General features: G+C 47.8%; 1 protein-coding gene across 10 annotated transcripts in view; it reads right to left on the reverse strand.

Annotated features, from left to right (window-relative positions):
• FER1L5 (fer-1 like family member 5) overlaps positions 1–26,093 on the reverse strand; it is a 52,638-nt gene that overhangs the window by 9,467 nt on the left and 17,078 nt on the right. For 9 of the 10 annotated variants that reach the window (XM_042981263.1, XM_042981264.1, XM_042981265.1 and 6 more), the window contains exons 15-33: positions 24,175–24,218; positions 23,999–24,081; positions 23,828–23,922; positions 22,731–22,856; positions 21,040–21,217; positions 9,347–9,471; positions 8,403–8,503; positions 7,585–7,762; positions 7,353–7,508; positions 6,037–6,168; positions 4,682–4,845; positions 4,283–4,397; positions 3,016–3,118; positions 2,273–2,436; positions 2,021–2,194; positions 1,631–1,775; positions 1,422–1,499; positions 385–566; positions 15–176 (exon numbers count right to left, since the gene is read on the reverse strand). In XM_042981263.1, coding sequence (XP_042837197.1) covers positions 15–176; positions 385–566; positions 1,422–1,499; positions 1,631–1,775; positions 2,021–2,194; positions 2,273–2,436; positions 3,016–3,118; positions 4,283–4,397; positions 4,682–4,845; positions 6,037–6,168; positions 7,353–7,508; positions 7,585–7,762; positions 8,403–8,503; positions 9,347–9,471; positions 21,040–21,217; positions 22,731–22,856; positions 23,828–23,922; positions 23,999–24,081; positions 24,175–24,218 — 2,505 coding nt within the window. The remainder of the gene's footprint in view (positions 1–14; positions 177–384; positions 567–1,421; positions 1,500–1,630; positions 1,776–2,020; positions 2,195–2,272; positions 2,437–3,015; positions 3,119–4,282; positions 4,398–4,681; positions 4,846–6,036; positions 6,169–7,352; positions 7,509–7,584; positions 7,763–8,402; positions 8,504–9,346; positions 9,472–21,039; positions 21,218–22,730; positions 22,857–23,827; positions 23,923–23,998; positions 24,082–24,174; positions 24,219–26,093) is intronic. The other variant, XM_042981266.1, reaches the window with a different exon arrangement.

Consider the following 26,093-nt stretch of genomic DNA (forward strand, 5'->3'; position numbering starts at 1 on the left):
CTCCTTCTCAGTACCTCAGTCTCGAGGATCAGCTCACAGGATGCCAGGATCTCACCCTCTTCCTCCCCTAGCAATTTTACAAGGGGGTGCCACCTCAGCGGGGGCAGGATCCGTTTTTGGGCATCCAGCCAGACCACTGGAGACCACATGCTCCGGCCCCACAAGCTCTCCTTTCCCTGCAGGGAAAGGGAAGTTCACCAAACACTGAGGCCAAGCTGGCAGGGTTCTGGCTCTCCTCCCCTGGGATTCTGACAACTCTAGGATCAGGGCCAACATTTATGTTGACATACTGCTCTCTGTGAATCATGCCCCATGGGAGGCCTTTCTGTATATTCTCCTCTAAAAGAAAAACTCAGCAACTCTGCCCACTCCAGCCCACCTTACCTGAGAGTCCTGCTGCCACAGTTCCAACACCACGAGTGGTGGACTTGTTTCGGTGTCCTGAGGGTTCTCATACAGAAGGAGGTGCTGGAAAATGAGCGTCTGGGCCCACGTGGGGGCTGCAGAGCCCCTCAGGGTTTGGGTGCACTGGCTATGGTTCAAGAAGACCAACCGAATGAAGGGCCCTGGGGGATAGAAGGAGAGGAGGGGGTCCTGCCATTGAGCTTGTCAAGCCAGGTGCTCGTCTCTGGCAGCTGCTACCACTGGACCAGACACCGGGGAGGCCTAGGCTGGGCAATCACAGCCACTGCCAGCAGCCCAGAAGGCCACCTCAGTGCAAGTACAGAGCAAATGGCTATGTAACCAGAGGCCAAGGACCATTTGGTTCCACACACATCTATTTGACACCACCTGGTTGACGTCTGAGTGGCACAGAGATGGAAGGTCCCGTGGCTCCTCTGGAGGAGTTCTGGGGACCAGCTACACATGGCTGTCCTTCCACAGCATCAGTGAGTGGCTGTGGCATAAGGGGACATCATGTGGCCCTCTCAATGTGGGCGCCGATGCCCAATGGACACAGCTCCCGGCAGACACTCCCTGCCCTGGCTCTGCCCCTCATCCAGCAGCTTGGTTCCTTACAAACAGCGTTACCAAAAGGATGGGGCAGGAGCACACATCTCTCCTGAAAGCTTCACTGGGTCCTCCTCACGGGACCAAGGACAGGCTCCTCATGCACATGGCTGGAAATCGCCTCACCTCTTCCCCATACCCCCCCATCTTCTGACACAGGGACGTGTGGTCCCCAGGTGTGTCACTCTCTCTCCCCCTTCTTGAATCCCCAGTACTGGGGACACATCTCAAGAACAGCCCCACCTTATACTCTTTGTTTTTATATCTCTCCCCCAAGCCAGGGCCCTAACCTACTGGGGAGAGGGGTCTGCATGTTTGTCACCCCCTTCCCTGTCAAATTCTTTATGCTGCTGGGTGGCCACATCATGGCGTCCTGGAGACTTGGGGAGAAAGGGGTGCCTGTTGCCTACCCTGGAATGTCTGGATCTGGTTGGACATTCGGTTCCAGGCCTGGTAGATGTAGCAGAAAAGCTGGTAGTAGTGGGGCTCTGGGTAAGAGAGGAGCCACGTCCATCACCTGCCCCCAGGATCCCCACCTTGGCCCCTCCTCACTCCCTGACCTCAGATGCAAGGCCTCTGGAGCCACCCAAGCAGACTTTGGGCATTGTCAAATGCTCACTGTTGAAGACGCAGTAGATGAAGGGTAGGTCAAGTGGGTGAGTGTCCTGTGGGGCAGTCTTCCAGAAGCTCATGAATGATTTGTTCAGACCCTGTGACAGCATCCTGTTCTCTTCCTTCTTAGCCTGCTCTTGCATATCCATAACCTGTGCCCAAGACATTCTCCCTGAAGCTCTTGGGTGCTTTTCTTGTCTCCTCTAGTGCAGGCCCAGGTCACCCTTCTCCCCTTATAGACTGAGGGTGTGAATCTGGGGCGCACACTCCCCCCACCCCCGCCCCAAGCCATCAATGCCCCAACCTGGGGCATCTCCAGCTGTCTGCCACACCCAGCCCGGGCCCTGGCTCTGGGATATAGCGTTGCCAGGAGTCACCTAGCCCCCTGAGGCTTTACCAACGATCCCTCCAGCAGGAAAATGGGTGCGATGCCCTTGTCCTTGTTTGGGACCAGCCTGCGGTGCCAGCAGCGGCGGCGGAACCGGCTCTGGGGCTGAGGAGTCAGGTGGAACTTGGAGCCGAAGGTGCCGTATTCCCAGCCCCCCTCCTCCTTGGCTGCGCTGGGGTGGTGCTGCAGGGAGGGGAGCAGAATGTCACCACCCCCGCCATGGCACAGGGTGGGGGGACCCTGCCCAGGCGGCCCCCTCACCAGCTGTAGGAAGGATAGGGTCTCCTGCTCCAGGCCCAGCTTCCCGTGGTTCCGGCAGCGCAAACGCACCCAGCGCCGCCGGCGGCATGTGTAGTAGGTCTTCTCCACCGAGTTCCAGACCTGGGGCAGGCCCAACGGCTCGATCCCCACTCCGTACTCCCAGCCTGCGGAGGCAGGGCCACGGCCTGTGGGTGCCCAAGTGCCCATGGGCTGGGAGGAGTGGACAGGCCTGAGAGATGGGCCCCAGAAGGCAGGCTAAAGGGAGAGGAAATGCTTTCCCTCATGTCCAGGTCTTTTGGGGCCCTGAGGTGTGGAAAGGATGGGGTGGTCACCAGGATGGCTTGGGCCCAACCGCCCATCTTACAAATGAAGCTGGGGCTCAGAGATGTCTTGTGACCCACACACAGTCACACAGCCCACATGTAGCACAGTCACATCTTGAGCTCAGGTCTTCAGACTTCCAGCCCATCACTCCTTCCCTGGAGCTACCTCAGGTGAACCCAGGCTCCATGAGCATTTCCTCTTTCTAGAAAGTGCTCAGGAGGCACTTACAACCTGCCCTGTTTCAAAACTGGGGCCTATGTCTATAGAAAGGGTGGAGGCTCCACTCTCCAGAGTCTGGGGGACCCCCAGAAATTCAGGCCCATCCCACCTGAGAACTTGATTGCTGTGAGGCTGTGGGAAGTGTCAGTCCCTGGCAGCTCCAGGGCCTCCTTCCCTCAGCCTGTGACCAGAGGACTGACCCTCATTGTCCACTGCGTGGTTCAGCTCCACATCCCAGTTCTCCTTAATGTGCCAGCCTTGGGGACACTTCATATTCTCCCGGGACTCCACGGGCTCTCCATTCTGAGGGTGGACAGACAGGGTGGGCCAGGGGCATCTGAGCTAAGAGGCCTCCAACTCTCTCTGCCCACATGTTTGCTCACCTAGCGTGGCCATAGTGCTCTCCTTGGAGCAGATAGTGCTTGCTACTTCTGATGCCACCCACATATCCACTTAACATGCTTTTACTGACTTGCCTTTTCAAATAGTAAAAGTATTTTTATTTATTATTATTATTTTAAATGTTTATTTTGAGAGAGAGAGAGAGTAAGCGAGTGCAAGCATGAGCAGAAGAGAGGCAGAGAGAGAGGGAGACAGAGAATCCCAAGCAGGCTCCATGCTTTCAACTCAGAGCCTGATGTGGGGTCGATTCCTTAACCTGAGAGATCATGACCTAAGCTGAAATCAAGTCAGCCGCTTAACTGACTGAGCCACCCTGGCACCCCGGAATGGTAAACATATTTTTAAAAGAAAACTTTATATAACCACTATCAATTATGGAAGTCACTATCTGATTTTATGGAAAATCAGTACCATAAATAGAAAATACCCATACTAATGACTAGGAAAGGGAAATAGTGTGACCGATCTCAGCTAGTCGCTGCTGCCTGCCCTGTCTCTGTCGCTGCTGAGGAGGGGAGGGTAGTGTGCATGAGACATGGGTTTGACCTGTGCTGTCTGATGCAGCAGCCACCAACCTCCTGCGGCCACTTAAATGCAAATTAATTAAAATGAAACAAAGTCCTAAGTTCTGTTCCTCACTCTCACAAGTACCACATTTCAAGTACTCGATGGCCAATTCAATAGCTAGACAGTGCAGACACAGAACATTTCCATCATCACAGAAAGTTCTATTGGACTTTCTATTAGTCTATTGTGGGGCTTAGACTAGCCCCACAAAGATTCTCTCCTGCTGGGTAAGCGTTACCTTTGAAAGAAGCCTAGGAAGGAAACACTGCCCCGCTATGCTGCTCCTTACAGTCTTATGGAAGTTACCTCTACCTGCCATCTTGGGATAGAACCCCATCAGTGTGCACCCAGGGTCCCACGCAGAATAGGGAGCAGGGCTCAGATGGTAACCCTTGGTCCAGTGCTCTTTCCACTCAGACAACCCAGCTTCCAAGGCGCCCACCTGGTTGCACTGCTTGTCCCCCCACATCCCCAGAAGCAGCTTCAGCCCCTGCTCACCATGTCCGTGTTGCGGATGGTTGCTGGCACCCAGGCCCCCGTGGTGTCGCGACACTGGTTCTCATATACTTCCTCCAGCACTTGGCTCTTGTTGATGTGTATGTCCAGGAGGAGTCTGGGGACAGGGAGACCCCAAGTTCCCAGCACATCTCCCTTAACTCTCAGGCCCCTGGGGTCCTCCTCTGCGGGCCCAGTGTTCCCCTACCTGGCACCCCCACCTGCTCTGGGCAAGGCTGGGCAGCGGGGCTTGGCATCCAGGGCAGGGTGGTGGGCACTCTGGCCCCCAGGAGCAGGCTACAGTGGCCATGTGCCTAGCTCTCTGGGCTGCTGCTGACAGCTCTCACCCCAGGGTTGCACGTCTAGGGGCACACAGGCTCTAGGCTTGTGTGCTAGCCTTACCTCCTCTGAGGCTCCACTGTCCACTGCCCCTTCCAGTGCCATCCGTGGGGTGCCTTGAAATCCTCCTTGGGAAGGGCCTTGTGCCCCATGACGTCCGAGAAGTTGGGGCAGTGGTACAGCCCCTGCTGTCCCCACTGATCTTTATACTTGGCCTGGTTCTCGTACTGGGGGAGGGGCAGCTGTCAGTGCCTTGTAGTGCCAGCTCACAGTGGGACATTGAGCCCCTCCTTGGCTCCCCTACTTGGCTCCAGGCACCTCCAGAGCTTATCACAGGTAGCACTTTCCCTCGACGGCACTCGTTTAGCACAGGCAGACTCTGTTCATCTAGCTCTTCCCTTGGGCCAGGCCCATGTCTAGGGTTTTACATGAACTGTCCCCTGTAATTCTCACAGTCCCATTTCACAGGCAGGGAGACTGAGGCTCAGAGGTCAATTCTACCCCAGGTGCTCGGCCACTGAAGGGTAGAGTGGGGTGGGTGCCTGTGTTAGAGCCTGGTGGCACCTGCAGTGTGGTCCCTTAGTGCTGTTGCTGCTGATCCGGGGAACCCAATGCTGCTCCACCACTTGCCACATCTTTGCAGCCTCTGAGCTTTTTTTCCCCACATTCTCCTAGCTGGACATACAGCCCCTGCTGCCTGCATCTCCTCCTAAATCCCCACTCATCTTGGCGTTGCCCAGCCCTTCGTAGGGGGTGGTTATGTATGTTAGGGTATATCTGTTCACAGCATGCAACTTAGGAACCACGAAAGTATGTTTTTAACTTGGTAAATTAAGCTGAAAACTCTTAAACTCCATTCCCACTGCTCTCAGAGCCTTCTTCTGAGCCATGTCCTCCCTCAGGGAGCAAGGATCTTCTTTCCCTCCTCTGATTCTAGAGCAGTCTCTGACCGGCTGGCTGCTTACCCACCCGTGGGTCTATGGTTCTCTGGGAAGATGCCTCATTTCCTGCTCCTCTGAACGTTCCAGGCCCCACCCTACCCAGAACCACCAGACTGGCCTGGAGGACCCAGCTGGAGTTTGCAGGGGTCCTAGGCTGCCATGTGGGTGACAGAGGAGACCCCTGCCAGTGGAGCCTCGCTCACCTCGCAGGCCTTGAAGGAACTGGAAGAAACTCTTGGTGAACCTCCGTCAGCGAGAGAGCGACTGGCCCTAAGGGACCACTTGGCTGCCCCTGTTGTCATTACATGCACATGCCCTGAGCTGGCGGCATCTGAGACTGCTTTAGGCTCTGCCACCGCTCCTGATGACGCCCATTTCATAATCCTCAGATTCCGCTGGTAACCGTTTTCTCCACCTTTGGTGCTAGGCTATTTGCAGCTTGACCTCCCTGCTCTGTCCTACCCGGGTGCCGCTTACCGTCTCCGCGTACACGACAACTTCGCCCTGGCGGAGCAGCTGCAGATCCTTGCTGTCTGTGATATTGCCGAGCCACATGCAGACCCGGAGGTGGGCCGGGAGCGTGTCCTTCTGTCCTTCACCCTCTGGGTACTGAACCGGAGGCAGGTCAACCCCACAGGGGTACACGTTCCCCAGGGGGCAGGGGCCCGGGTGAGCGACGGACACACACCTGCTCCTTCACCCTGAACCCTGGGAGCAGGGGCCTTCCACTGAGTGGGGTGCTGGGGCTAAAAGTGAATGATGCAGGGTTCCTGCCTTCCAGAGGGAGAGGGCAAGCAGATGGTTATACCTGTGACCCCATGCATAACAGAGAGGCTGGTGGGGTTGCAGGGAGAGGGGCAGTGCCACGTAGGGAGCCTGGGAAGGCTCCAAAGAGGAGTGGTGATGGTGGTGACATGGACATATGCTCTGGTCCTCACACACTACCATTGTGGGGTGGGGCATCATTTTCACTAGGCCTATTTAACAGAGGAGCAGACTGAGACCTGGACATGGTCAAGGGTTGGTCTGGGGTCACACAAGCCAGTGAGTGGTAAAGCCAGGAGTCAAGTCTCATGGTTCTTGTAGGATGAGGGACTCAGATGGGCATCGGAGGGCCCTTCCACAATGGTAGAAAGGGCACAGGGCAGGCAGGTTTGGGGGCGGGGAAGCCAAGAGTAGCCTGTTGAAAGTATGTAGCCCTAAGGAGGTTATGGCAGTGAGAAGGGGCTGGGGCCCAGCCAGGGCAGTTGAGCCTTCTCCAGAAGGCAATGGGGAGCCAAGGACATCAAGAGCGAGGGAGAGCTCCCCACCTGCTTCCCGGGGGTGGGGGTGGGGTGAGGTGGAGAAGGCTGGGAGTAGTGGCTGTCATCAGGGCAGGAGTGCTGGTCAGCCAGCCTTATGTATGGCCTGCATCTGATATGATGGGCTGGTGCCCAAGCCATGTAAACATTAAATATTTTGGAAAGCACCCAATCGTGGTTCAGGGGAGAGATGAGAAGGGACTGGACCAAGTGTAGTGTAAGGATGAGGGAAGACATGAATTTGAGGAACACTTATGAGGGATGTGGACTTGGCATTAACCACATGATGGTGGTCATTGTCCCCTGCCTTCCTCTGGAGACTCTTTAAACCCCACTTTATCTGGTAGAGGGTCCAGGAGAGACGAAGTGGGCATGCCCTCAGGGAGACTCATGGGGGCTGCCTCAAGAGTTCAGGGCTTCTCTCTTGGGGTGTTTCTGGGCCCTTTCCTCCCCCGAGGAACAGGATGGCCTGAGGATTCCCAGCTTTCCCACCTGCAAGAAGAGGGTCTGTGTCTTCCCACAGAACCTGCCAGAGTGCAGAACCCCTGTCGGGGAGAACAGGATGCTATGGGCAGGCACCTGTGCATAGGCCACTCGCTGCCCCTTGGACATCAGCCAGATCATCACATCTGGGAGGCTCACCTGGGGCTGCCGAGACGGGATGGTGTCAGGCCTGCGGCAGGCTTCAAGTCCCACCTCCCCCAGCAGCATGTCCGGTGCCTACCTCAGGGAGCATGGCATTGAGGCGGTACAGCCAGTTCTCCACAGTGGCCACCATGTTCCTGGGCTTGGCTTCCTTGGCCTTTTGGGCCAGTTCCTGCAGGAGGAGGCTGCGGAGCTGCCACCTCTTCTTGTCCAGCTCGGTGGCTCTGTGCTGATGGGTCATGCAGGGCAGAGGGTGCCTGTGGCCAGGACCGGGAAAGAGGGGGCTGGGCCTCTCTCCATCTTACCTCCTGCCATGCCTTAGGCCAAGGTACCCTTCTTAGACTTGAGATCCTGTCCTGTCCCCTGATGGCCCGGCCCACCGGTTCTCAGGAGAACCCTCTCCCACAGGCCTGTGCTCAGGGAGCCCCTTGTGGAGGTGGGTGAGAGCCCAGAAACAAGGGTCAACCAAGCCCTGGGGGGTAGGGGTGGAGATCCAAGTGGGGTGTGGGGCTGGGGCTGGGAGAGGCCTTATGATGCATCTTCCAGAACAGGCAGAGCCCTGTGGAGGGCACTGTGGACAGGAGCAGCAGCAGGGAAAAAGTTGCTTGTCAAGATGACAGGGAGAGGTCTGGGTTGGTAGGAGCATCAGGTATGTGTATAGGGACAGCCAGATAAGGCTGGGTGGGGAGGCCAAGGCCAGCTTCCAGAGGGCCTGAATGGGGGAGGAGAAGCAGCAATGTCCTGTGGACTTTGAGCCTGAGAGAGATTTGAGCAGAACCCCTTTCTTGAGGAGTTAGGAGCTGGGTGATGTTCTGTAGGGTGCTGGTCTGAACCCCCACCCCATGTGAACCTGACCTGGCTCAGCCCCAGCCCCAGGGCAGTGCGCTCCTCCCCTACTTGCAGTCCTCCACCAGTTCTCTCAGCAGCTTCTTCCACTGGGGGAGCAGAGCGGGGTCCTTCGGATTCCGTATGGACTTCAGGGTGTCCAGATTGGCTTTCTGTCCAGCGGGAGACAGGAAATGAGCATGGGGGCTCATCCGGGAGGGGTTACAGGGCCGACTGGCCTGAGATGTTTTCAGTCAGGACCTGGGGGCCTTTGGGGTAACCTGAGGATATCCGTCCAAAGCTGTCACATGCCCTTGCAAGGCTGGGATCCTCACGCACCCTCTCCATGACCCAATGGAATAAGTGGCAGGAAGTGGAAGGATAGGGCAGGACTGTAAGGGGTATAGTCTTGACCCAGGGCTTCCCTTCTGTAGGTGCAAGAAAGTCTTATCTAAGGTGGCTCTCCTGCCTAAAACTGTTCAGTGACTTCCCTCCTTAACAGATGCATAACACTTTTTGTGATCTGACCCCTTCCAGTTTCTCTGGCCTTATTTCCACATCACCTCCTTGTCCCTGCCACCCCTGAACTTCGTGTCACATGGCTTTGCACATTGTTCCCTTCTCTGCACCCCCACCACGCCACCAGCAAACTCATTCTTCAAGACTCTCCTCAAATGTTACCTCCATTTCAAACACTTCCTCTGATTATCCTGTCTTTGTCTCCCCTTCCCCACCCCTAATCTCTGTGCCCCCACAGCTCTGGGTACTGTATCTCCAGCCCTAGCTCCTCTGTATAGTAGCTATTTGCATGTCTGACTTCCCCGGTGGTGGGGCTGGGTGCTATGTTTATTCAGCTTCGGGTCTTCAGTATCTAGCACAGTGCTGGACACTTCCATCTTCATTGGTGCGGAGTGTGTGAGCAAGGAGCGTGACCGGCTCCCTAGGACTGTGATTTAGTTTCCAAAGCCTCCCATCCATGGCCCGGCCCTACCCCTGCACCCTCTTGCACCACTCACCAGGCGGTCCCGAATGAAGTGAAGGAGGTTGAGGCAGTTCATGCGGGAGCTGACGTCCTCCCAGTAGGAGGTCACGGCCACCACTGGCTTGGTGTTGTACCAGGGCACATAATGGTAGATGTTTCCTGAGACACAGACGTGGTGGGGGTGGGAGGCGGGGGAGGTGTCTGAGGGACTGTGGGAAGTCCCCTTTTACTGCGCCCCCTCAGAGGACCTTCCCTGAGCTATTCCATTCCTCAAGAATGCCTGCAATCTGTTAACAATCCTAATTGGACCCCTCCCTCCAGAGGGTGGGCTGGTGGCCAGTTGAGAACTTATGCACTATGATGAACATGTCTGGCCTTACCAAGTATTCATTGTGCTCAGGGTGTCATGTCGCCTTTCAAAAGTCCCCATTTTATATGTGGGAAAATCTAGGCACGGCCAGGTGATCATAATTCAGGTGTCTAGCTCCAAAGCCCCATGCCCATAACCTCAGGCGAGATGCCAAGGCAGGTGGCATGACTTGAGGTAGGGTCTCCCTTCTGGGTGGGCTGCAAGGCAGAGGGGAGACCCAGGGTTTGGCTGGAGTGGGCAGACATCTAACATAAAGGGCCTGCCAGTGCAGAGGCGTGGGGTCAGGAGAGCAAAGATGGATAAAAACCAGTGATGAGTTTGGCAAACTGAGTTCTCTGGCCATGTTCCTTATTGAAATAGGTGGGGGGGGGGGGGAATGCTAGATGGAACATAAATGCATTTAAAAATGTTTCTGAATTGTGTTGCTGACTTGATATAAGGAAAGAAGTCTACAGAAATCAAAATAAAGAGCGAGCAGAAAACCTGTGAGGCAAGCAAAAACAAAGCTGGCTTTTGCCCTCTAAGTTTCTGGAAATCTTGGAGAACTCTTTGGCAAGTGCCAGGGCAGGGGGTTCAGCAGAGAAAGCCTGGCACTGCCCACAATGGGCAGTCTAATAGGAGACCCCATGTGTTATGGGTTGAATTGTGTCCCCTATACAGATATGTTGAAGTCCTAACCCTACTACCTCAGAATGTGACTTTATTTGGAAATAGGGTCATTGCAACTGTCATTAGTCAAGATGAGGTCATCCGGAGTAGGCTGGAGCCTTAACACAATGTAGATGTTCCTATAAGAAGAAGAGACGGGCACAGAGAGAGGACAGCCATGTGAAGACACAGGGACGGAGGAAGAACACCACGTGAAGACAGAGGGCAGAGGTGGAGTGGTGCGTCTACATGCCAAGGAGCACCAAAGATTGTAGGCAACCACCAGATGCTGGGAGAGAGGCTGGGAACAGATTCTCCCTCAGATCCATCGGAAGGATGCCTGGGGTGCTTGGCTGGCTGAGTTGGTAGAGCGTGTCACTCTTGATCTCAGGGTTGTAGGTTTGAGCCCTGCATCGGGCTCCATGCTGACAGTGCAGAGCCTGCTTGGGATTCTCTCTCTGCCCCTCCCCTGTTCACACTCTCTCTCAAAATAAATAAATAAACTTAAAAAAAATCTCAAAAGGAAATTAAAAAACTAAGTAAAAAAAACAAAGAACGCCTTGATTTGGGATGTCTAGCCTCCAGAATGGAGAACAAGCCTCCTGTTGTGCTAAGCCACCCAGTTTGTGGTGCTTTGTTAGGGCAGCCCTTACCAAACTAATCTGCCATGCAAAGCTGCCACTCCAAAACCTAAACCCTCAGTCAAGGAGTCAAGGAGTCAAGGAGTCAAGGAGAAATAACCCACCACACAGAAGACAACACTGAGGAATCTGGCCTATCTCCAGCATAGCTCCAGGTAGAGGGGGCAGGACATTTTCTCATTTGTAACATTTGTAACTTTAAGTGGAGCCTCACACAGGTTGTATTCTGCATTCGTATCACCTGTGTGGGCTGGAGAAAATTTAAAGTGGTCTTTAGTTGGCAGTGCCCCAGGTAACTGGAGGAAGCAAAAGAATCCTCTCTGGAGTTGAAACTTTAAAGTCCCAAAGGTTTCCTACAGATAAAGTTCCAAGAAACAAGCAGCTCAGAACCAATATACACACTCTCTAGCCCTGCAGTTCCACCATTCTTTTTTTTTTTTTTTTTAATGTTTATTTATTTTTGACAGAGAGACAGAGCATAAGCAGGGAAGAAGAGTCAGAGAGAGAGAGGGACACACAGAATCTGAAGCAGGCTTCAGGCCCTGAGCTGTCAGCACAGAGCCCAAAGGGGGGCTCAAGCTCACGAACTGCAAGATCATGACCTGAGTCAACCTCGGGTGCTCAACCGACTGAGCCACCCATGCACCTCATAGCCTCGCAGTTCTGCTTCCAGGTATATACCCAACGGAAAGGGGTCACAACATTATCAAAAGACAGGGTGCAAAATGTTCATGGCAGCACTGTTCATAATAGTCCAAAACTGGAAACCACCAAAATCTCTCTCAGTAATGGAAGGAAAAAATAAATTACGGTATATTTGCACAATGGAATACTATACAGTATGAGAACAAGCTACAGCTACAGCCAGCAACATCTAGGTTTGTGAATGCATTTCACAAAATGGTGAGCAAAAGAAACCAGACACAAAAGACTGCATGCTATGTGATTGTTTTTATAAACCTAACCACCAGACAAAATGGAGGTTAGGAGGGTGGTGCCCTTGGTGGGGCTGGGGGTAGAGAGGCTCAAGGAGCCTCTGGGATATCAGGACTCTGTTTCATGGTCTGAATGTTGTTACGTGGGTGTGTTTGCTTCGTGATAATTCATTGAGTTGGATGCTTTGCTTTGTGTACTTTTCAGTAGCTATGTTATACTTGAATCAAAAGTTTTTTTGTTTATTTTTTTTGAGAGAGAGAGCTATTGCATGTGAGAGCGGGAGGGGCAGAGACAGCAGGAGAGAGAGAATCCTAAGCAGGCTGTTAGCATGGAGCCCGATGCAGGGCTCAATCCCATGAACTGTGAGATCATGACCTGAGCCGAAATCAAGAGTCCGACGCTTAACCAACTGAGCCACCCAGGCACCCCTGAATCAAAAGTTTACTTAAGAACTTAAAGAATAGTAGAGGCAAAAAAGACAAAAATACATTAAAATACAGTGTGTCAAATGGTAGAAAATACTATGGGGAAGAATAAAGTGGGGACCAGGGATCAGGAGCTGCCAAAACATCTTAAATATATGGGTTACCTAAGGCCCTTCCAAGAAGATCTAGAAGTTATGCAGAATGCAGCTCACAGAGATGGCAAATATGGAAGAGAAATTTAAAAATACGAAGAACAGAATGACAAGTTCCACAGAGAATAGAGTCCGTTTGAGAAGGAGCTATAAGAGACAAGGATAAAAAGTAGTTTTCAAAGTGAAAATATCTTATAATTTTCCAGAATTGTTGGCAGACCCCAGTTGCAGACTCTGGCACTGAATGAATCATTACAATGGTAAATGAGCAGAGGTCCAGGACTGGGGTTCTCAGATATGAACGTGCAGATACAAGATGGCAATTTTCTTCTTCTACTCTTGGATGGCGTACAAAAGCAACAAGGAGGAGGAAAACAACTCCATTTTCAGCAAAACAAGGAGACAGATATAATCTGCAGACTCAAAATACACATAAGGGCTGCCAAAAGCAACTATGATTGCCCTCAAAGCCGAAGCTGGAAGGGGTGAAGTGCAACAGAAGTCACCTGCGGGGAAGCGATGAGCCAGACAGACAGCTGGAAGCACAGCTGGATGGGAGCGGAGTGCAGAAAGCGCCAGCAAAAATACACTCCCAGAACAAACTCAGGGCTCAGAGGAGGAAATGTGAGCTGGCAAAATGCAGACAAAAAGTAGAAGTAGAAACACAAACACCCTAGAAGGAAGACAACATAAAAAGAAGCCTAAGGGAGATTAGACCCTGCAGACAATCCGGTGAGAGGTATAGAAATAAGGATAGAAATAAAAGAGTGACCAAAATAAAATGTAAATAAAGAGTCAAAAAGGATCAAGGAGAAGATGATGGATACAGAAGAAAACCAAGGAAAACTGTTAAGTGCATAAATGAAGCCCCTGAAGTAGAAAACCTAAACAATGGGACAGAATATTTAAAGATATAACTAAAAAGGGGCACCTGGGTGGCTCAGTTGGTTAAATGTCCAACTCTTGATTTCGGCTCAGGTCATGATCTCACAGTTCTTGGGATCGAGCCCCATGTCGGGTTCTGCGCTGACAGAGTGGAACCCACTTGGAATTTTCTCTCCTTCTCTCTCTGCCCCTCCATACCCCTTCTCAAAACAAATAAATAAACATTAAAAAAACATATATATATCTAAAGAAGACTCACATGGGAAGAGAAGTCTTTATTTTTATTAAAAAAATTTTTTTAATGTTTATTTATTATTGAGAGACAGAGAGACACAGAGCATGAGCAGGGGAGGGGTAGAGAGAGGTAGAATCCAAAGCAGGCTCCAGGCTCTGAGCAATCAGCACAGAGTCTGCTTGAACTCACAAACTGCGAGATCATGACCTGAGCCAAAGTCGGTCTCCCAACCAACTGAGCCACCCAGGTGCCCCTAGAGATAGTCTTTTTAACAAATGGTGCTTGAAAAATTGCATTCATATACAAATTAATTCAAAATGGATCATACAGCTAAATATAAGAACCAAAAGTATAAAACTTTTAGAAGATAGGGAGAAAAATCTTCATAACCTTGGGTTAGGCAAAGGGATCTCAGATATGACACCATAAAAGAAAAAAATTGTACTTCCTCCAAATTAAAGATATTCACACTTCAAAGATACTGTTAAGAAAATGAAAAGATAAGCCAGATTATTTGCAAATCTTATACCTAATAAAAGACTTGTATCCAGTATATATAAGGAACTCTTATAACCCCATAATAAGAAGACATACAATCCAATTAAAAAACTGTAAAAAATATATATACCACTAAAGAAACTACTAACAGAATAAGATTCTAATCTTGTATCCATGAAAGAGTACATGATGTGCCAGGGAAAACTGACCCCAAAGGATCAACACTTCAACATGTCCTGGTGAAGTTAGTAGACTTGCAAAATAAAGGATATTTGGGGAGCTGGACAAAAAGATCAAGAAATTTATGGGGAAAAATATCAGAAAAAGGGAAGGTATTGGTTATGAAACTTTTAAGAAACCACAAACTTCTAGAACAAAACATGAGAGAATTCTCCTTAATAAATCTGGAGTGGAGAAGACCTTTCTAATTATGACTCAAAAACCAGAAGCCATTAAAGAAGTAATTTGAGTACATAAAAAAAAAAAAGACTTCATGGGAAAAAAAATCCCAAACACCATAGACAAAGATATGAGACAAATATGGGAGAAATACTTACAGGTCATATCATAAGGGCTTAATCTCCCTCATCTAGGAAGGGTTCCTAGAAATCAATAAGAAAATAACTAGTATCCTAATAGAATAAAAGAGAAAATAAACAGGAAATTAATGAGAAACACAAATGACTTGTAAACATATGAAAAGATGCCCAACTTCATTTATAACAACAGAAAAAAAAAAAAGAAAACTACACCAAAATGCCTCTTTTCACTTACCAGACTGATCAGGGTCTCATACATTGCTGGTGGGAATGTTGAATGGTACAACGTTTATGGAGGATTATCAGTCAGGGTACAGCCAGGAAAAGAAAAAGACCATGGCAGATATTGGAAATAGAAGGAATTTAATGTGTTGAAAGGGCCAAGAGATCAAGAAGGGGAAAGTGACCTTATTCTCATGTTAATAACAGGAGGAAGAGACTTCTGTTTCTAGGGCTAGGGAACAAAATGGAGGCAGTGGTGTGACCAGAGACAGGTGCACAATATCACTTCATCATCGAGATAGCTGTGCAGGGCGCTGGAGTCACTAAGAAGGTGATGTCCAGCCATTAGTGGGTGGCATGGCAGAGGAGCAGATGCCAGGCCAAGGCTGGAACCATGGAGGAGGGGCCAGCCAAAGGTGGGATCTTTGAAGGGATGTAGCTACTTCCAGAGATGTCTCCTGAATCAGGGGTGGGAGGGAGGGAGAGGGAGAGGCAGAAAGACAGAGTGAAGAGGTGAAAAGGTGTAACAGAACAGTATCTTCTCTTTTTATCAGCTGGCATGGGACTCTGGGAAATGTAGTTTGCAGGTGTTCAGCTCTGAGATACAGAGTAGATGCAGGAAGGGCAAGAATGAAGTTTGATATAGAACAGAGCATGCAAAATCTCTCCTTGCTGGAGATGATGACAGCAAACGGGAAAATGCCCAGCACAAAGGGCAGTTTTGTAATATCTGCCAAGATGCAAATACACTGACCAATTTCACTTTGGGAAATTTATCCTACTGTTATACTGACTCATGTGACTCACTTGTGAATAAGATTATATCTTGACAGCATTACTTGTAAAAGATTGGAAAAGTCTGTCAAGAATTATGAAAAGAAAGCGCACGTGTGTGCCCATACCCTCAAAGAATAAAGTAAGGACAGCTATTTTTAGATATTACAGAGATAAATAGATAATAGTAAGAAACTATGGTAGAAAATAGTTTGGTGGTTCCTCAAAAAGTTAAACAGAATTACTATACGATCCAGTGCTTCCACTCCTAGGCATAAACCCTAAATAACTAAAAACAGGGACTCCGGTATGTGTACACTGATGTTCATAAGCAGCATTATTCACAACAGTTACTGTGGAAACAACAGCTAATAGCTATTAGCTATTAATAGCTAATAGCTAAAACAATTTAGGCAATAGCAAAAATGTGGAAACAACCCATGTGTCCATCAACAGATGAATGGATAAACAAAATGTGATACGTACATACCAAGGGATATTATTCAGCCATAAAAAGCAATGCAGTTCTAACACATGTTATAACATGGATGAACCTTGAAAACAAATGCTAAGTGAAATAAGTCAAACACAAAGGACACATATTATTTGATTCCACATATGAGGTATAGGCAAATTTAGAGAAACAAAAAGTAGAAGAGAGGCTACCAGGGGCTGTGGGGAGGAGGACAAGGGGATTTATTGTCTAAAGGGTAGAGTTTCTGTTTGTGATGATGAAAGAGTTCTAGAAATAGAGGTGATAGTGACACAACATTGTGAATGTACTTAATTCCACTGAATTGTATATCTAAAGATGGTTAAAATGGTACATTTTATGTTATGTGTATTTTGCCAAAAAAAAATTCTTTAAAGATACTATGAATAATTTTATGCTGAAAATTTTGAAAACTTACATGAAGGGAATTTATAAATTCCTAAATAAATTAAACCTACCAAATTGACTTAAAAAGAAATAGAAAAGCTGAATAATTAAAATAAATCTGTATTTAAATCAATCAATTAGAAAAAAACACCAGGCTTATATTTAGAGGTGAGTTCTATCAAACTTTCAAGAAACAGATAATTACAGTCTTACCCAAATGCTCCTAGTGAGTAAAAAGAGGAAATGCTACTCAATTTCATGAGGCTAGCATAACTTTGATATAAAAACCGAACAAAGGACACTACAAGAAAGAAAATTACAAGAAAGATCAATCTTATTCATACAGATGCAAGAATCCTAAACAAAATATTAGCAAACCAACTCTAAATGAATAACAAAGGTGAAAATACAATTATACTATTATGATTGCATTTTATTTTATATATAACAATTATATGTGAATATATAAAATATGTGAAGTAGTTATAATATTAACTCAAGGTAGACGATGATAGACTAAAGATCAATATTGCAATCTCTTGACCAACTGCTACAAATAATCCAGAGATATATAGCCAGAGAGGAGATAGAGCATAATACTAAAAAAAAACCCAAAACTAAACAAACAAAAAACACTTGATTAGAACAAAAGAAGATAGGAAAATTCCAGCAGGCTTTTTGTAGAAATTGTCAAGCTGATGCTAAAGTTTACATGAAAATGGAAAGGAACGAGAATAGCCAGAAATTGTATTATTTTGTAAAAGAATAACAAAGTTGGAAGACTTACACAAACTGATTTCAAGACTTGCTTTAGAGCTATAGTAATCAAAACAGTGTGGTATCAGCATAAAGACAGATCAATGGAACAGAACAATGATTCTAGAAAGAGACCCACAACATATGGTTAATCAATTTTCAACAAAGGTGTCAGAGTAATTGTAAGTGGGAATTAATAGTTTTTTTTCCCCAGCAAATGTTACTGAATTGGTTATCTTTATAGAAATAAGAACCTGACCTCACACCATATACAAAAATCAAGTCAGGTTAGATCATAAACCTAAATAAAGAAGCTAAAATTATAAAGCTTGTAGAATGAAACACAGGAGAATACTCATGATCTTGAGGTAGACAGTATTTCTTGGACCAAATAGTATATTACTTAAAAGAAAAGATAATCTCACTTTATTTATTTATTTATTTATTTATTTATTTATGATCTCTACACCCAACCTGGGCCTTGAACTCATGAACCTGAGATCAAGGGTTGCATGCTCTTCTGACTGAGCCAGCCAGGTGCCCCTCAAAATTAGAATTTATTTGCTTCACCAAAATTAGAAACTTTTTATCTTCAAAAGACACTGCTTGGAAATTGAAAAGTCAAGCCACAGAGTGGAACGTATTAGCAAAACAGACCTGACGAAGGACTTGTATCCAAAATACAAAAGAATTATTGGAATGCAATGTAAAAAGCCAAACAACCCAGTGAAAGACTGGCAAAAGATTTGAACAGTGCCTTCACTACAGAAATATAGGTGAACATGAAAAGACACTCACTATTGCTACTGATTGGAGAAATGGAAATTAAAATTACCATTATGTACATCACACCCTCTAGAATGACTCAAATGTAAAGGTCAACAGTATCAAAAGTTGGCAAGGGTGGGGGGCAAGTACAACTCTCAAACACTGCTGTGGGTATGTAAAATAATACAAACAGTTTGGAAGATTGTTATTCTCTTTAAAACCCAAATTCCAGGGGTACCTGGGTGGCTCAGTTGGTTAAGTGTCCGACTTCGGCTCAGATCATGATCTCACGGTTCGTGGGTTCGAGCCCCATATCGGGCTCTGTGCTGACAGGTTGCAGCCTGGAGCTTGCTTCAGATTCTGTGTCTCCTGCTCTCTCTCTGCCCCTCCCCTGCTTATGCTGTCTCTTTCTGTCTCTCAAAAATAAAATAAATGTAAAAAAAAATTTTTTTTAAAACCACCCCAAATTCCATTTGTAGGTATGTAGCCAAGAGAAATGCAAGCACATGTTCATAGAGAGACTTGTATGGGACTGTTCACAGTGGCTTTATTCATAATACTCCAGAAGTTGAATCAATCTAAATGTCCACAAACAGGGGGATGGGGAAATAAACGGACATTATGGAGTACCTATCAGAAATAAAAAGGAACAAAACATTTGTCTATGTGAATAGATGTAGGATGAACACAGAATACTATACTGAGCCAAAGAAGCCATAGAAAGAGAACTGTATGTATGATTTCACACATATGAAGTTGTAGGAAAAGCAAAACAAATATACAGTGATAGCACAGCAGTGACTGCCCCCAGGGGTTGGGGATATTGACTGAAAAGGGGCATATGGCAGCTTTCTGGAGTGATGGAACTTTCTGCCCATGGTGGTTACATAGGTATATGTATTTGTCAAAATGCATCAAATTGTATACTTAAAATATGTGCATTTTATAGTTTGCAAACAATATCTCAATTAAACAAATAAAAAATCATCATTAAGAGAATGAAAAGCCCCAAACTTAGGGAAGATACTTCCAATACACCCATTGACAAAGGATCGTTCCCAGAAAATATAATGTAAAGTCAATACGAAAAAGACAAGCCTAATAGAATAATGGATAAGACATATTAATAGGCTTTTTACAGATGAGAAAAACAAATGTTTGTAAACACATGAAAAGGCACTCATCCTCCATTAATAATTAGGAAAATGCACATCAAGATCTTATAAGATACCATTTTACATCCATCAGATTGGCAAAAATGAAAAGGCTGGGCAACATCAAGTACTGGTGAGAAAGCGGAGTAATAGGAATTCTCATATGCTGATGAGAGTGTAATTTGGTATAATTACTTTTGCTTTGAATCTCTCTTTCACTCCAGGGTATATAATTTAGAGGAAGTCTTGCACTTGAGACCAGGAGACATGTACAAGAATGTTTATAACAAAATTATTATAGTAGGAAAAGAAGACACATCCCAAATGTCTACATATACCACATAATTAGTGTTATAATCATACAGTAGAACATATACAGAAGTGAAAATGAACTTCAGCTACACACACCAACATGAAAAAAATTAATATGGAGCAAAAGATGGAAAATAGATGAATATAGACTACAAAATTCCACTCGAACAAAATGCAAAAATAGTATGCTGTTTAGAGTTGCCTACATAGGTGGTAAAAATTGAAAAGTAGAGTAAGGGAGTGATTATCATGAGGGTCAGGATTGTGGTTATTTTGTGGGTAAATGGATGTGGGAAGAGCATACAGGGAACTTCTAAGTGCTGGCAATTTTCTATCTTTTAAGCTGGGTAGTGAGTTCAGGGGTACTCATTTTATTTTTCTTTAAATTGTATACATACATTTACTATACTTTTGTATACATCATAATTTAAAAATAAGTAGACCATTATGCTAAGTGAAAGAAGCCAGACTCCAAGGACTACATATTGTGAATCCATGTGTATGGTAAAATGTCCAGAATAGGAAACTCATAGAGACAGAAAGTAGATTAGTGGTTGCCTGAGTTTGGGGACATAGGGGAGAAATAGCGAGTGACTGCTAGTGGGTACAGGGTTTCTTTCTGGAACGATGAAAATGTTCTAGAATCAACGAGATGGTTGCCCAATTCCGTGAATACACTAAGAACAACTGAATTGCATACTATACGTGGATGAATTGTATGGTGTGTGAATTCTATTTCAATAAGCTGTTCTTAAAAAACCAGGGAAGTTTTTTTAAGCACAGAAAGGCTCTCAATGGGCAATGAGACTGCAAAGCTGTTGAAGTGGAAGGGGAGGCAGTATTCCTCTAGAACAGTGGCTCTCAAACTCTAGCATGCATCTGAATCACGTGAAGGGCTTGTCAAAACACAGATCGCAGGGCATCATCCCCAGATTTTCTGATTCTGTAGAACTGAGGTGGGGCCAAGAATCTGCATTTCTAAAAGTTCCAAGGTGATGCTGATGCCTGGCCCAGGGACTGCACTTTGAGAACTGCTACTCTATTGTGTCCGGTATAGGTGTTTAATAAGTATATATTGGATGAATGGATGAATGGATGAATGGATGGAAGGGAGGCTGGCTGTTTGGGACAGTGGATGGGTGGGAGATAATGGATGAAAGGGTGGATGAGTGGATTAATGGATGGATAGAAGGTGGGAAGACAAGTAGCAGCAGATAGTTGCATGGATGGATCAGGGGTGGTTCAGAGTAGTAGGGAAGAATATGGGGTTGGCAAAGTTGTAGTGTGGAACTTACTGTAGAGAAGGACTTGACACAAACACCTACTTTTAACTCCTGTCATGGGCTCACTGCCTGCTAGCTGTGCAATGTTTGGCAGGTGACTTCACCTCCCCAAAGCTCATTTTCCTCATGTGTGACATGTGGGTTAACAATACCTATGAATGTTCCATGAGCTAATACCCTTAAAAGGGCCAAGCACAAGCCTGGCATGCAGTGGATGCTCTCTATTCTTTGGTTGGATCTGACTATTACCATCATATATCACTGGGCTGTACTGTGTGGTTGAGACGAGAGGCTTGTAACTCAGGTCTGTCTTGTTCCCGTAGTGGCCAATGCTGACCTCGAATTGGATCAGGTCCTTAAAGTTGGGCATCATGGTACAGGAAAGGAAGATGACGCACAGCCCATACTTTTGGCGGTTGTGGTGCTTCTAAAACAAGAACCCCCACATCCCCAGTACATAAGCCAAGGCTACATAGATACGCAGGGAGGCAAAGATGAGGTGCCCTGTTTCTTTCAAAGTCATCTTTGCTTCTCTTCAGGGTGAACTGGTGACCATCTTTGAAACCCGCCCCCTTCAAATCCTGCTTTGACTCCCGCTCAAGGGCAGTTCCTCCCAGGACCTCTATCACCTGGCCCCCTCCTCCCAGTCAGCTGTGGTTCCTTTCCTTCCTGAAAAGGAGGCTTCTCCCTCTGAGGCAGAGAGGGCCAGACTAGGCTCTGACTTGGGCCACCTCATCCCTTCCCATTTTGCCTAAACGCCCTCCCCTGATGGAATGAGTGTGGGCAGGGGTGTGATGAAGGTGACATACACACACACATCTGCTCTGAGCCCTTCTCTAACTGCCTCCTCCCACATATGCTCGAGGTCCTCCATCTACCAGGTCAGCTGCTCTTATTTCTGTGGCCAACCCCTGCCCTCTTCTTGCACTCACCCAGTCTGTTCACTAGCTCGTCTCCCCTGTCATAAAAAATAACCCTCCTCACTTCTGAGCCTCTATTTAGCTACCACCTGATCTTGTCTCCTTCTATTTTCCGGCCAAGTTTCGATGCACTTGCCTGTATGCACAGTTTGCATGCAGTTTCTCCCTCACACGCATGCAGTCTGGCAACTCTTTCTTCAGGGGGCTGCCTCAGTGCTCTCCTTTGCAGACTCCTCCTCAGTCTCTTCTGCAAGCCCCTCCTCTTCCTCAACCTGCCTTAGGCTGTGGCACTCTTTCACCAGCCCACTCCTCCCAGGCAGTTCCTCCACAACCCTGTGTTCAGATCCCGGTGTGCTGACAACACACCATCTGTCTAGCAGCCTCGGGGACTGGTCTTCATGGATGTCTCACAAGCACATGTCAAAGATGGGATTACATCGTCCACCCCCCAGGCCTGCTTCTCCTTCAGGGAGTCCATGTTGGTGCATGCCACCCCTGACCACCTTGCCACCTGAGGCAGAAAATGGGCATCAGCTTAGGGCAGTTGGCCTCATTTCTTATTTCTTGTTAGTCTGTGGCTCGGATCATTCTGTGTCCAAAAGGTCTCTGGAACTTGCTCCCTCCTCTCAGGCTCTCCTTCCCTGTGACGGTATTCCCATTTTTTTAAAAAATAAGTGGGTGGTTATTCTTAACACTGCTCCTCCTGCCCCTTCCTGCATCAGTGGTCTTCCCCAGCCTTCAGGAAGAAATAAAAACTCCTTAGAACATAATTTCTCCTTAACTAGATTACACATTTCTTAAACCGAAACCTCATCTTGTATTTACTGGGTGCCTGATGCAGCATGAAGTCCCCATAGGGGCTTGATAAAGACTCAGGTGGGTTGACCAAACGTCCTCATGTACCCAACAGGTCATTCAGCTTGTGGCCAGGGCCTCTGCAGTGTCAGGAACAGGACCCGCAGTAGATTTGGGGTGGGCAGAGGGACTCTTTACTCCTGAGTTACCTTTTCCTGTAGTTACCTCTATATTGGTTACTTCAGAGGAGAGATCCTTCTTAACATCTTGATGAGGACTGAGGTTGGTGAATAACTCCAGGAAGATCCGGCCTCGATAAGCTAAGCCATCCTTAACAGCATTGGGAATATTCTAGGGCAACAGGAAGGGAAACAATGACAAAAGGGATGTGAAAAAAAAGACCAAATTTATCCTGACACCTTTGCAGCAAAGACACTATTGCCTAGTAACTTCCTGCCTAGGGCTGACCACAATCTAGGGGCAGAATTCCAGACACCCCAGACCTGGCTGTGCCCAGAAACCTCTGGGCCCTGACCCCTCTTCTGTACTGAGGCCCACTCCTCCTCTTCGTGCATTTTACCTGCTGATCAAATCAAAGTACCGATTCCCAGCAAATGCTTCCAGCTTGGAGGAGGCTGTGATAACTACTGGGTTTGTGCTTCCAGCCTGGCAAATCAGGGCATGCCCCGCCTTCTTAGCAACAGTGATTGGTCCAAGGAGAGTACACATGACCTAAGGCAGCTAATTAGAATGCTCCCCTGGCCTTCCCTATCAGAGGCTTGGATGGCCACTGGCCAGCAGGGAGGCTTGACTGAAGTAGCAAAGGATGAAGGCCACAGGTTGACGAGAAGCTGAGACAAGAGATGGAATGAATGAGCTAGCCTCTTAATGGCATTGAGGTCCTGGTGCCTGCAGCTCATCCTCACTCAAGAATTCTTCCCAGCCCTGTTCCCTTCCTTTAAGCCAGTTGGACTTGGCCTCCTGGCATTTATCACCAATCTTTAATAGCCCAGTACTTTCCACGTTTACTTATGCTGTTTTAGTCTTCTATGTCCTTTCCACCTGCTGGAAATCTTACCTGACATTTCATCTCAATGACCCTTTCTCAGTGAATGCCCAGAGTTCTCCATCTGTTCCTTTCTTGTGACACAACACACGTCCCATATACACATAGTCATTTACACATAGATTACATGTCCTCTAATAGCATAATGGACAGAAACCAGGGCCGGGCCCTCCCCAGTCACGTCCCAGGCCCCAGCACCTTTCAAATGGTTGGTTTTTACCTCCACTGTTCCCTAGAGCTGTCATGAGAGGCTTACAATGTCTTCTTCCTGGATCCTGAAAGGGGCCTTTTTACCCCCATGAAGAGTCAGGAAGCTGGGGCCAAAACAGGGTAGGAAGCCAGAATACATTCCTGCAAGAAGAAAGGGTTAGGGCGACAGGGCCAGGTGGGAGAAGGGCAGGAGGCAGGGGCCTGGGGGATCGCTTGCCTTCTATTTCTGCTCCGGTGGATGAGATTTGGTTGAGGAACAGACTGACAGTCCCTATCTCATCCTGGCACCTGTTCTTGGGGCTGGAGAGAAACATAGTCTGCAGGTTGAGCTGCTGGCCCAGCTCAGATTTTCTCCTCCTGTACTTGTTTTTCAGCTTCTACCCAGCGGCTCACCAGTCCAAGACTCTGAACTTGATGTAGCTGGAGAGACAGGGCAACTGCAAGAGGAAAGCGAGAACAGCAGTGGGTGCATGTTTGAGTGGTCTGGTCCTCAAGGAGACTGAGTGCAGCTGGGAAGTTCTGGGTCTGGGTCCAAGGCCTGGCTCAATCATCAGTAAGCCATGTCACCACAGCCAAAATGAATTTACCATGGGGACATATAAGCCTGTGGCTATGGACTCCCCACTTGCATGGGCCCCTTGAAAGGACCTGGGAGAGGCCTAGGAGTGTGTCCCATGGTTGCTTTGGTATTATTATTCTTTTTTTTTTAAGTTTACTTATTTATTTTGAGAAAGAGCACATGAGAGAGCATGAGCAGGGGAAGGGCAGAGAGAGAAAGAGAGAGAGAATCCCAAGCAGGTTGCGTGCCAGTCTGTCTTGCATGGAGGTTGTGGCCTAAAATGCATTCTTCACCACTAGCAGTTAACTTTTAAACAGCAAGACACCTATCTCCTCAGAGAGTAAATAGTAGTAGCTGCTGTTGTGGGGAGGGTTTCTGTTGTCCTGTGGCCTGTGCTAAATGATCCACATGGATCACCTGAGTGACTCCTCCCAACAATCCCATAAGCCAGGTGCTATTATTCCCATTTCCAGACAGGAAAATTGAGGCACAGAGCAACTGAGTTCCTGAAGTTCTCAAGTTATATGCAGGGGCTGAAGCAGCTTTAGAGGTCCTAATGACTCTGCCATAACCCAGTGAGGACTGTGATTGTTCCTAATTACAGATGGGAAATGAGGCCCAGAGAAGCAGAAGGACTTGCTCACGGTCACCCAGTAAGAAGTGCAGTCAGATGGGAACCCAAGCTTCTGGGTCTTATCTCCTCTGCCATAGGGTCCCCTCAGTTACGAAAACAAAAAAACCAACCCATATGGAAAACAGCTGCTGGGCTTGAGATCGGAGTGGGACTCAGGTCCTCTCAGTCGGGCCCTTTCCCCTCATAGCAGCTCCTGGGGCTGTCCATTCTCTCCTTGTCAGGGAAGCTGGGGGCAAGGGGGGAAGTGGGGAAAGGGCTTTCCAGTTGAGCAAGTATCTAGTAAGAAATGAGGAAAGGCCCACTGGAAGTTGAGAGATGAGCACTGTAAGACATCCAGGTCTTCCAAAATTACAAATCCTCCAAATTCAAACTCATGGCTGAACCATCTTTTCATCAACCCTGTTGAGAATTCTCTTCCCCTTTCCCAGTTCCTTGTCTTGACTGCCCTTCTGTCCTGGGGCACTTGGACTGTGAACTGGCAAACACCCATTTTTAGCGAAGTTTCCCCTGCAGCCTGCCTTGCTGGGGCCCTGACCAACTGGCCTCAGATGCTACCGTATCTGTGGCCATCCTGCCATTCAGAGTGAGGCTCACACCTGCCTGCTGCATTTCTACAGGGCTAGTGACAATCAGGCCTGCATCCAAATGGCTCCAGCCTAGGAGACTGTGTTTCGTGGGAAACGCGTGAGGAGCCAGGGAGTGTATGGACATCTTTAAACGTTGGAAGGTCTCTTTCAGGGATGAAGGAAGGCCTGGCCTGTGCCACTGGTTTCTGAGCCTAAAGGCAGCTGGACACAAGGGAAGACTTTCAAGACTCTGAGCATCTGGCCACGAGCCTCATCACAGCCAGAGAGGTGGGAGGGATCAAAGGTGGGGGATAAACTAGGCTCCCTTTAAAATCTCTTCCTACTGGGGCACCAGTAGGAGGTGGCTCAGTTGGTTGAGTATTCGACTTGGTTTTGACTCAGGTCATGATCTCACAGTTCAAGGATCAAGCCCTGCCTCCAGCTCTATGCTGACAGAACAGAGCCTACTTGGGATTCTCTCTCCCTCACTCTCTGCCCCTCCCCTGCTCACGTGTGTGTGTGTGTGTGTGTGTGTGTGTGTGTGTGTGTGCAT

The sequence above is a fragment of the Panthera tigris genome, chromosome A3 (genome assembly GCF_018350195.1).
Source record: "Panthera tigris isolate Pti1 chromosome A3, P.tigris_Pti1_mat1.1, whole genome shotgun sequence".
In the NCBI taxonomy this organism is placed as follows: domain Eukaryota; kingdom Metazoa; phylum Chordata; class Mammalia; order Carnivora; family Felidae; genus Panthera; species Panthera tigris.